General features: G+C 27.6%; 2 protein-coding genes across 3 annotated transcripts; both read right to left on the bottom strand.

The window, feature by feature from the left end:
• Positions 1-1385: 1385 nt before the first annotated feature.
• LOC105255906 (odorant receptor 13a-like) lies at positions 1386-5332 on the bottom strand. 2 transcript variants are annotated; one of them, XM_025414767.1, is made up of 7 exons: positions 5311-5332; positions 4670-4933; positions 3930-4380; positions 3366-3465; positions 3140-3262; positions 1813-1968; positions 1386-1546 (listed from the first exon to the last, which is right to left on the bottom strand). In XM_025414767.1, exons 2-7 carry the CDS (start codon positions 4896-4898, stop codon positions 1487-1489), a joined length of 1119 nt encoding a protein of 372 aa, XP_025270552.1. In that variant the 5' UTR covers positions 4899-4933; positions 5311-5332; the 3' UTR covers positions 1386-1486. The 2 variants fall into 2 exon arrangements, with proteins under 2 accessions (XP_025270552.1, XP_011263757.2); XM_011265455.3 differs by having other exon boundaries at positions 4670-4937; positions 5311-5331.
• A 3100-nt stretch (positions 5333-8432) lies between these two features.
• On the bottom strand, positions 8433-12071 carry LOC105255907 (odorant receptor 13a-like). The gene is made up of 7 exons (XM_025414766.1): positions 11988-12071; positions 10479-10751; positions 9692-10163; positions 9376-9475; positions 9024-9143; positions 8810-8965; positions 8433-8632 (listed from the first exon to the last, which is right to left on the bottom strand). Exons 1-7 carry the CDS (start codon positions 12001-12003, stop codon positions 8582-8584), a joined length of 1188 nt encoding a protein of 395 aa, XP_025270551.1. The 5' UTR covers positions 12004-12071; the 3' UTR covers positions 8433-8581.
• Positions 12072-12665: the final 594 nt, after the last annotated feature.

Here is a 12665-nt window from a genome sequence, read left to right as displayed (position 1 = left end):
TAAAAACGATAAGCAAAACTATGAGCAATAAAGTGATCGCGTCTAAGGATCTTCCATGTCGCACATGCACATCATCGATTATTTTATCGATTACAAAGTAGAATTTATGCAAGTTTCGTAGCTCAAAGCTCTATTTTAGTACAGTCGAAATACGCATGACCGATCGCGCAAACTAAAACCATTACCTTTCAGTTAGAGGCGGAATAGTTTATGAACTTATAACGTGAATTCGTAATCATACGTTCTATACATTCCTTTATCAAATATGTATCAATAAAATGCACTTGCGTGAGCAATTCGTTCGCGAAGGATCAAGTCGCTTGAATATGCGTCAAGCGGAAAAACAAGTTGATGAAAAAAAGAAAAGACGAGAAAAGCTGCGAGTTTCTACTGCATAATTAATGTGAGAGATCCGACTCCTGTCGGAACTTCTCATTAATAGTTGTTGCGACTCCTCCTCTCTTCGTTTCGTCACGTTTCGTCCCCTCATCTTTCTTTTCTTCACTGTAATCGTCTGCTACATTTCTTATTCACTGCAATTTTCTGTACGAAGTTGCAGAATACATGCACGTTATGCCTCAAGAAAGTTCTTTTGATATATAATATATTAATTTTAATATCGTTTATCAATTATTTTGGAGAATTTTTATATCATACTTAAAGAACACATAAAAATTGACGAGTGTGAAGCACAAATATGCAATAAAAATGATTGTATCTCTTTTCTATACAGTATAAAATTAATCATACCAATTGATATTAGTATATAATTAGTACAATAAATTATTTTAATTTTCTAATACATTTTTAAATAAATTGAAAATTAAAGAAACAATGGAGGAGACAGAAGAGTTTTAGTTTATATTGCATATAAGCTTGATTATTGATAATTAACTATTTAATATTATATTTGAATACTTGATCATCTGTTTATCCATATATTAAATTAATAAAATTTTTATACATTATTTTTTCATTTTATAAATAGCTTATCAGACTCTTCAGCATATATTATGTATCTATTGATTGTTCTTTACTGGCGCTCTCTAAATTACAACGGTTCAAGCTACACTATCATTTGTAAATATCGGTTGTTGATTAATAATATAAATAAATTCTATTAATCAAAAATAAAAAATATATGTATGAAAAATAATCTTAAAAAATTTAATTTTCATATTTTTACGATTTTTTTACAAATTGAAAATTCTGTTTGTAAATTTTTAAGAATTTTTACCAATAATTTTCTTGGAAATTCTTAAAGTCATGTAATATAAAAAAAATTTCTTCATCGTGTTGTATAACATACATATTGATTCTTTTTATATTTAATATACAATTTATATGTGGTACTATTTTATTGGAGTATGTACATTTTACAAGCATCTCGAAAAAATATATATATTGATTCTATTGCAATCGATGATTTCATTAAACAATTGATACGTACGGATATTTTTCGCATTATTAAATTTTATTTAATTTTTTACTCTAAACTGTTTATTGCGTAGAGACACGACATGTAAGTTACCGATTTCTTCAGAACCTAAAATTGATATCCAAAATCGATTTTGATCTTAATAAGAACTAAATCTTTTTTTAATTATAACATATTTCATATTTCTAATTAGTAGACTTTATATTTATTTTTATATCAAGAAAAATAATCAAAAAGCTTATATTTATTTTTTGTTCTATTGAAATGAAACAAAATTCCAATTTTTTTAAAAATAATAAAGTATAATTTAAATGTATACACACACACACACACACACACACACACACACAGAGCTATATTTGATAGTTTTATACCTCACTGAAAAGTTCTCGATTGAAGGAACAAAACCGGCCGGCGGTGATTTGTAATGGCGATTGAGCACGACACATAATGATAATTAGCGACTTTGCTTCGTACGCTGACAAGTTGTACCAACTGCAGTCATATGCCGCATATGCTATTTTCGTACTCTGGAATGTCAAATTCAAAAGATTCAAGATTCAAAAGAAGCAACATAAATTATAGTAACGTGGCGAAATGAAAAAGCTGAAAAGATCACACTAAAAATGAAAATATGATTAAACTCTCTTATTTCATATTTTACATCGTGTACAAGTCATAGAAAATTATAATTATAATTATAATTAAAAATTTACAAAAAGCCTATATATACTAATTTTTTTGTGATAAAATAATTTTTTTTGCAGGTTTTTTTCTTTTTACAACAATCGACTGATTATATTAGCATTTTGTATCTTTTTTTATACATTATGTCATAAGAAATCTATTGAACATGTTCAATTTTTGAGTTTTCAATTCATATTGCATTACATATTGCATATGTAAATTATAAGTTACTAAAATAATGAGTAAAAATTTTTTTCTTGTGTGAAATTCTAGAAGAATAACTTTTTTTTTACATGATTCTAGAATAGTACGAAAATAATGCATATTTTTATAAAATAATACATTATATCTATAGATTAAATTTAAAAAAATACATTATATCTATAGATTAAATTTAAAAAAAATTGAGCAATTACAGAACACATATATTTTCTATCTTTTAATGAAGTTTGAAATATTTGTTTCCGTTCTTATTTATTGTTTATTGCTTGTATGTTCATCTATTCTCCTAGATCAGCTACTTATGATATATTAAATATGTAACAAAAAATGTTGTGAAAAAAATGCGTATTTCAATTTTGCTTGTTAACATCCAAAGCGTCATGCAGATTGACTTAATACGAAAGCGTATAGTTAATAACTCCATTATCTTTGTAATCGGGTCATCATCGTGACGATGCAATTTCACTTTTTAGAATGAAGAATAGTATTTAGAATAGTAGTTATAATGAAGAGTAAAAATATGTCGATTGAGATAATATTATTTACCAATAAATATAAAAAGTTTTTCTGAAAATTTAATTTTGTCTTCGAAAATTTTATCTGAGATATAGAGATATAATTTTAAAAATACACACACACACACACACACACACACACACACACACACACACACACACACACACACACACATATATATATATATATATATATATATATATAAAGTTATATTATATCTCAATCAGAAATTATCAATTATGTATTTCAACACATTATCGGAAATTATCAGATTACCTCGACAAGTAATCTTTCGCCGATATAACAATACAAGTACAGCTGCAACAATATGTAAACTACATATATCATCAGGAAGATGATTTGGAAGGCGAGGAATTCGTTTATTTCGCCGATTATCGCCTACAAAATAATGAAGAATCATGACGACAGATTAGTTAGATTACAGTTTTTTCTTTTTTTTTTAATTTTTAACTAGATTATTTCCTTTCTTTTTATGGCTCACCATGAACGCTTGTAAACACTGGAAACAAAGTTGCAACGAACATCCCACCATCTGTATCAGAAGCATCATGTTGAAACAGTCCTCGATTGTTTCTGCAAAACTTATGAAAAATGCCATCGTGTGAAAACAAATGTTTCTTAAATTTTATCTATTATATTTTTTTCACAAACAAATCGTATCATTGATTTCAATGTCTTTTGATCATTTAAGGAGTTTATTAAAAAATTTATTAAATTATACTTTGTATATAAATAAGCAAAATCTTGAAGTAACTCAATATTTGACCACGAACAAATCCGGCGGAATATCATAAATAGAATATCGTATCTATAAATAATATCGATAGATATTTTCTTGGCACGTTTAAAGTCATATTTCATCGGATGTAAAATCTTTTACCTGCACATATCTTGTAAGTTTGCTGAACGCTATGATTTGTGCTTCTTATGGATAAGCCATATCATTCGAAATGAATTTGTCAGGAAAATTGTCAAAAAATTGAGGAGTCGTGAAAATCTTTCATTATGCTTTCTTGCATCGCGCTTTACTCGATTGATTTCTCACCTGTTGAGATATTCATGTTTCCTCACGATCTTTCTTAATTTCGTCTGGAACCTTGTCTTTGTACAGTTATGTAGATTTATTAGTTCTTGACGTAAATTCGCGAGTTGACCGCACGTATGAAGTACCAGAGTGGCGATGAAAGTGTCCACTGCCGCGTAAGTAACCGCCGCATACATACAGGCGATGATTTGTGCGAAGAAGGTTAATTCGTAAGAAGGACTATTGCTCACGTTGTAAGGAAAATATGCACGAAATAATAATTGACGACCGGTATATCGGATGACGATGTATCGATACGTTACGTAGGCAATCACCACTATTTCAGCCATTATGGTGCTTCTTATGGATAGATTTCGAGTGATCTTTGCTATATCTGACATTATTTTGCGCTCTCGCTTATCCACAGTCATATTCCAATCCTTCTTCATGCTTGATATAAGTATCTTCATGGCTTTTTTAAAATGAAAAAAAATTTGAAATATTAATCTTATGTCTTACAAAATCGGTTTTATTTCAATATTCTTTTTCCTTATTTTAACGACTTCTGATTCTAAATATATAAGTGTGTGTATATCTAATAATACAATGTATTACAATTTTTATTATGAAATTGGAAAAATTTATAATGCACTTTTAAATTGAATTATAATTAATTTATATCTTAATTAATTATAATTAATTTTATCAGCGCTATGATAAAAAATTGGGACTTTGGGTAGTATGAAAATTGATATATTTACATCGACCTTTTGACCAAAATATAGCGGTCTTTAACATTGAAATCGTAATTGTTATATTTGCCATGGACAAGTTTTCTATCACCAAGTCAAAGTCGTCCCAAATGAATAATAAATTGGCCGACTGTGGCGCGCATATAAAGCAGAACATTGTTAGAATTGGGACTACTGCCTTATAACTAGAAGCTCGATCGAAATTTTTATTTTCCGGCCAAATTCCCATAAACATCATAGTATAACGATTCCATCCGTGTGCGTATTCAGACTCTGCCTTTTCAGACAAAAATAAGATATTAATAAGCGCAAATTTTTTTCCATAATTTTGTAGCACTTTGTGGCATAAAACATTTTGATATGATGTTAATATTATAAAAAGAAAGTTATATTAACAAGCTGAAAGATACATTAATAAAGTGAATATGTATTCCAATTAAATTAAATAAAATTAATGAACAGAAACAAGAAGTAGTTTAAATAATAATCTTTGCTAAAAGAAACTTGATATTGACATCCAATAAATTCTTAATCTAGAACGCTCACTGCTATTTCGCATAATTTTATGAATTTATTATTAAATTTTATTTATAAAAGAATTTACGAAGTATTTTTAGAGAGAGATTTAAAGAAAAAATTGAAACCGAGACCTCGATTGGCATCTCTTGAAGTTTTCGCGACAACGACATTAAAGTAACTGAAAGGATCTGTCTCGAGGCGCATGCGAATCTTGATGACGCATGCTCTTTAAGAATATATTTTACGTGATAAAGGAAATAATATTATATTGTATTCGAGAATATGATATTTTATTTTTCAAATCAGGAGATTAGAATAATTATTAAAATACTGAACATATTTCGATATAATACAAAATTTTCCTCATTTTAATTATTTTTTGTGAATATAAGTAATAATAATTTCATTAAAAATTAAGAGCAAATATCTTTTCTAATATTTTTTTAAAGATTATTTTTATATTATACTAAAACAAATAAATTTAAAAAAATACGTAGTATTTTAAAAAGCATTTGTGTTTCTAAAAAGCACTTGTGTGTATTGTATATATTTGTTTACAATTACTTTGTTTTGGAATTATTAAGTTGAAATTATAATGTTGTTGAGCCTTATATGCAGCAATTTGTTTATATTCCTGATTACCGACAAATAAAAAATAATAATAATATAATCTTCTAAATAAAAATAAATAAAAATATATTAAATATTACACATTACATTAAAAGTATATTAAATAAAAATATATTAAAAAAAAATTCTTTCGGAAGCATTATAGAGACTTTAAAAGATGTTTATATTATTATACAATATAAAGGTTCCCTCTCTCGAAGAACTTTGCAAGCAAATAGCGATGAAACATACGGCTCTCATGATCACACATTTTATGATTATCGGTTGAAGAATAGTTACTATCATATCTTTAATGTAATATTATTGTTATTATTACTACATAAATTATTCTATAAATATAAAAATCATATATTTTGTTTATATTTTGCACAATTTTTTACAAATATTTTTATAAAGCTATTTTTTTCTCTCTTTGTAAAGAAAAATAATACTTATTTTTTTAAAAGTACATAATATATATATTAAAGGTTAAAAATAATTAATTCCTTATACATTATCAATTTTGAATAATTATTTACTTGTAGAGACTATATCCTGATTTCAATAATTCTCATGTTATCAAAGTCATTATTTTGAATATTGTGAAAGTTTTAATTGATCATTGTTTATTAAAAAGTTATAAACTAAAAAAACATTTAATAAATAATGTAATTTCAAATTTCATTGTTTATTACAAAGTCATAAACAAAAAACGTCTAATACATAATTTCATGAAACCATATACATTTTTATACCTTGACACTCGCTGAGAATGACCTTCGCTTCATCTTGCAATATGAATGCTATTTCGCCCTCTTGCGTGGGAGGTTTCACTTCCGAATGTATGGCCCAATCCACAAATCGAAATTCATTGCGTTCCGATATGTATATTTCACCTTGATCCTCGTTGAAAGTGAATTACGCTTTATTTTACAGTATATGCGTGGATTCAGTAGATTTCACTTCCCTCCGGGGGATTCCACTTTTGAAAGGTATAATTTAATTAAGCCTTTTCTAATTTAAACCAAATAGAAATTTTAGTTATAAATCAGAAACAGATTAGTGTGAATTAAGTTATATTTTCCAGAAATGAAGCCCCCCGCAGGGGGGCGAAACTCACTGCGTTCCGGTATAAACATTTCATCTTGATCCTCGTTGAAAGTGAACTTCGCTTCGTCTAGCAAAGTACATATAGTCTGTGTCATGAAATTACATATTATTCATTAAACTTTTTTCGCTTATAACTTTTTAATAAACAACGACCGCCGACTAAAATCTTTGTAACATTATTCAGAGTGATGATTCTTTGTGATAACATATGAGAATTATTGAAAGAGAGATGGGGTTCCTGTAAGTAAATAATTATTTAATACACACACACAACACATCTATTTTTAAAAAATAAGTATTATTTTTCTTTGTAAAGAAAAAAAATAATAGCTCTGTACATATATATAAACGTAAATAAATAAATATCAAACAGTTCATAAACTCATTAATAAATAATTTATATATATATATATTTATTAATAAATTTATGAAACTGTTTGATATTTATTTATTCACCTTTCACGAATTTAATGTAGCAATGATAAAAAGTTTTTCTTATATTTTGCGTATTGTAAAATACTATAAGAATAACAACATTAAGATTGTAAATCGATTAGTAAATAATAATGCTAATAAATAATGAATAAAAAGAAAAATACAATACTATTTTGTTAAAGTAAAATTTTATGTTTAACAATAATTTATTTGCTTTGAAATACTATTTTTGAAACACTATTTTTACACGCACATATGCAGTTATATCTTATCTCTTTGCTTAACGTGTAAATCTTTTTTCGCAAGAGGGATATATTTCTGCAAAATTTTACATTACTATCCGGTACGTAAAATCGGTGTTTCAATTTTGTTTCCATTTTCTAGAAAACTTTTCTAAACTTTTCTAAACTTTTTTACAATTCTGCTTATACGAGGAGAAACAAAGAACGTTTCGTGCAACTCAATCATTTGATTTATGCACCATGCAACTTTCCAACTAAAAAACATGTCCGTTCTATGCTATGAAAGCAAACATTTTTTGCGGACATATGAAGTTTAATATCAACTCTGACAAACTTTCATGGAAGACTTTTTTAGGAATGATCTATAGACAATTGCAATAAACCATACCTCTTGCGAGTGTTTAAAATTATTAAGTGCGAAATTTTCTTTACGTAATAAATAATCTTTAATTATGTAATTATTATATGTATTATTATAATATAAATTGTATTATATGTATTATTTTTTACTTTGCCCCTCCCTATCGGCGGGGTGGTTGCGGGAAAAGAGGCCTTCGGCCGAAGGTTTCCCTTTGCACCCCCGCACGCGCGCGCGCGTGTGTGTGTATGTACACACATTTGTGAAATTAATAAAACTTTTTTTTTCTATAACTTTTTAATAAACAACGAGCGCGGGCTAAAACTTTATAATATTACTCAGAGTGTTGACCTTGACAACATATGTGGAAATTATTAAAATCGGAAGTGGTTCCATATATCTGCATAATTACCTAATTTCTATTTTTGTCTTATATTTTTATTTATTCAACAATATATTAATCAGTAGAAAGAAATAAATAACTTTATTGGTTGCACGTAAATGTATATTTATTTATACTAAAAATGATGTCAGCATTCAGGGGGCGAGGGAGGACAATATATGTATATCTATTAATAACATTATTCGAAAATTTATGTAGTCGGTTATACAACATTAATTCGAATGATTTCCTTTATTCTCTTATTGTTATGCTATTGTTAGTAACGCAGATAAATATCCCATTGTTGTTTTTATTGCCTAAACAAAGTAAAAATGAAAGATAACTTTAAAATTTTATTTTGATAGATGATGGATATCATATATAATATACACATAATTAATATATAATATAAAACAAAAATAGAGTGAAACTAAATGGATGCTTTTGCGTAATTACATATAAAAAGTGATGATATTTTCGTAGATATATCTTACTATTCCGAACAATTCCATCGAAAAATTTCCAAATATTCCAGCAGTCAATTTAAGCGAAATCGCAGATTGATATACGATCAACATCAAGTCTTTCGCATCTTTTGCCGGTATATTGTACCATTTGCATTCATACATACCGAACGCCATATTAGTACTCTGAAAAAAATTACATTTTTATTTTACATAAATACGTTAATATATATAATTTGATTACCTCCATTAAGAGTCTTTCAGCAGCATAACAATAAACATATAATTGTGTCAAAATGAAGGAAATATATATAGCGAGAAAAATTATTTTAATAAGATGAACATTCGAATTATCTGCTATCATCTGAAAAAATAATAATACTTTTTCAGTGCAATAGTTGCATGCGAGAGTACACTATGTAATATAATTCTAATGCAATGCATTATAATATTATGCTCTGAAAAATTATCTGTACTATTTTTTATCAAATTTTATAATTAAGTTTTTTATACTACATTCTTTCTTATTAAATTTCATATTTCAATCTTTTGCATGTAAAGATTATATACACAAAAATACAAATTGTTTTGCTTACCGTGGAAGTCTGAAAAGCTACAAGACATAATTGAAAAGAACCGCATAGCACATGTATACATAATACTGAGCTGTAGCAATCATTAATTGTTTTTACATTCCTTAAAAATTAGTACACATTACATACTCATATATTATGGATTTATAATCAGAAAATTTTACAATGTAAAAATTTTTAAAACGTTATTTTGAATTTGTACATAAAATTGATTGAATAAAATATATATGCTTCCTTTTGTCATAAATATGTTACAGTTTTACATAATACGTTAAGTTGTCATAAATATGTTACAGTTTTACATAATGCTCAAACGTACCTTATTAGATACTCGTGTCGTACAATGATTGCTGCTAGGCCTTTTTTAAATTTTGAAGAAGATATAGGTTTGTTGTTTAATTTATTGATCAAATTGTTGAGCGCAGTTCGTAGATTTATTAATTGTGCACATATATGCAAAAGTAATATCGAGATGAAGCTATCGACACTATAGTTGCCGAAAATTGCATATATAGCACCGCAGATTTGAATAAAACAGGTGATTTCATAATTTGGACTCTTTTGAATGTAATCAAACCGGTAGACAAGGTATCGTCGAGGCTGGTGAATGTTTTGAAAAACATTCTCAAGACGTATATAACAAGCAAATATGATTATGGCTATTGCAATCACGAAATATGTAATGGATATCTTTCTACCAGTTCTTACTAGGTTCAACATTGTGTTTCGTTCCCAATTGTTTTTCGAAGTCATCAAATCAGTCATACTTGATGCTATTAGTATTCGAAGCTCTTTCAAATTAAAAATGCCTATATTATTACTATACTATATTATTACTATAAATATAAAATAAATTATCTTTATATAAGAAGAAATGTTATCTACACAAAATACATATTCAAAAGATGTCCACAAGATATTCTAAAAATATCTTTAAGAAAGACGTCTTCAGGATATCTTTTGAATATCTTTTGGATATGTATCCTATAGCGCTATAAAATAGCAGTCTTAGTTTTTAATAGGGATAATTCAACAATAACATTTATATTATTTAAGATAAATATAAATTTATTTGATATTTTTATTACTGCAACATAATAACTTACTGTCACCATGATATTTAGTAATAATCAGCTTGCATATTGCCATAAAAGTGATATTAGGGGCAACAAAGAGTTCCACCATTTGACTCACCGACTTGCCCGAAGTTCGAAGCAGATTTAGTACTTGCGGGATGAGTACATAAAGAGTCATAATACATGTGGCAAAGATAAATGCTATTTTTGGCCGGCGACAAACATTCAAAGGGACATCTAAATCGGGCCATATACCTACTATCCGCATACATTGACGGCTCAATGTAAAAGCGTAATGCAATTCTGATAAATTATTTATATTTTAGAAGAGAAATATCACTTATAATGGCTATTTAAAATGAAACATTATTTTTCTTTAAGTATTATTTTTGCAAATTTCTTTTTTTATATGTAAATATGATTATTTATATATGTATGAATTTTTTATATATAAACATATAAACACATATAAACATATAAATATTTATATTTGTTTAGTAAATAATTAAATGTATTTATATAAACACATATAAACACATATAAACATATAAATATTTATATTTATTTGGTAAATAATTACAATATAGACAGCATAATATATAGGGTGGGGCAAAAGTTCCGGAACGGTCAATTATCTCAGGAAATATTGGTTTATTAAAAAAATGTTTCCAACAAAAGTTGTAGGGTTCAAAAAAATCTATTTACTGATCTTATTAGTTTGACCTTGGGTGGCGTTGCCAAGGTCAGGTCAAGATCACGTCAATTTTTTTAAATTAAACATACCATTTTCGATTCCAGAATCTAATAGCTGATGTCAAGAGCTTTCCAAAACCCTATGAAGTATTTTTTCGTTAAGCACATCATGAGTTATGAAGCTTGAAAGTTACAGTATCGCCGGCATTAGCATTACCCAAGATATACCACGCGTTAAATTTGAAATGTTTAATATTCTTTTCCTTAAATCGTACGCACGCACGCACGCACACGCACACACGCACATATCACAAAACAAAAAAGGTATAAATCCGACCGTGCAACCTCCGCGTGGTATATCTTGGATAATGCTAATGCCGGCGATACTGTAACTTTCAAGCTTCATAACTCGTGATGTGCTTAACGAAAAAATACTTCAGTATAGGGTTTTGGAAAGCTCTTGACATCAGCTATTAGATTCTGGAATCGAAAATGGTATGTTTAATTTAAAAAAATTGACGTGATCTTGACCTGACCTTGGCAACGCCACCCAAGGTCAAACTAATAAGACCAGTAAATAGATTTTTTTGAATCCTACAACTTTTGTTCGAAACATTTTTTTAATAAACCAATATTTCCTGAGATAATTGACCGTTCCGGAACTTTTGTCTCACCTTAATAAAATTTCAAACTAATGCATATTTCTTTAATTCTTATTTTAAAAAGAAACTTCGATTTTGATAAACTTGATATATTATATATAATTATATTTTGCCTTGAATGCAATTATATATTTTTGGAGAATAATATAACACGAGTAAATTTGCTTTCTCTAATTTATTCTACCTTTGTTAAAATTCATCGATGTTCACTGAATAAAAATTATCGTTAGACTGCATCGTTTTTCGCGATCATACGAAAGCGCTTTGATTTTGCACTTGCTCAATACACAAAGAATTCAACTACTATCATTGCCAATACGTCTAAACCCTTTCGAATATCATAATAGTACGTAACTATGACAACCATGACGGACTGAATTGCATATCATAAAGACAGCACTTGCTTTTCGACTATAAGCAAGGTAAGAGGAATTCAGATTTTATACACAGGAGTTCAAGAGGTGAGATGAAATTCAAGGGAAAGGAAAAGATCATAATATTATTTCATCAATGATTTTTTGGGGCAGCTGTGGAATATTTATATGTTTATATGTGTTTAATGATTATCACGAAGAAAAGAAAGAGGATTTAGAAACATTTATACAAGACACATACATATACAGTACATATGTCAGTCATGTCAGATGCATTCATAATTAAAGAGAATAATAGAAAAAAGAATGCGGTCCTTCTATTAAATATTAAATACAAAAAAAAAGAGAGTGTAAATATATTAGAGAAATTCAAATTATAGAAATTCAAATTTATTAATAAATACTCTGTACATATGCCTGTCGCAGCAAAATCTGAGAAAGAATAAATATACAAAAACTTGTTTTTATAAAAAGTATCGATATTATTA

This window comes from Camponotus floridanus, unplaced genomic scaffold (genome assembly GCF_003227725.1).
Source record: "Camponotus floridanus strain SB8 unplaced genomic scaffold, Cflo_v7.5 scaffold89, whole genome shotgun sequence".
Lineage (NCBI taxonomy): Eukaryota > Metazoa > Arthropoda > Insecta > Hymenoptera > Formicidae > Camponotus > Camponotus floridanus.
The sequence above is the reverse complement of the archived record's forward strand: the minus strand, read 5'-3'. Positions and strand labels throughout refer to the sequence as shown.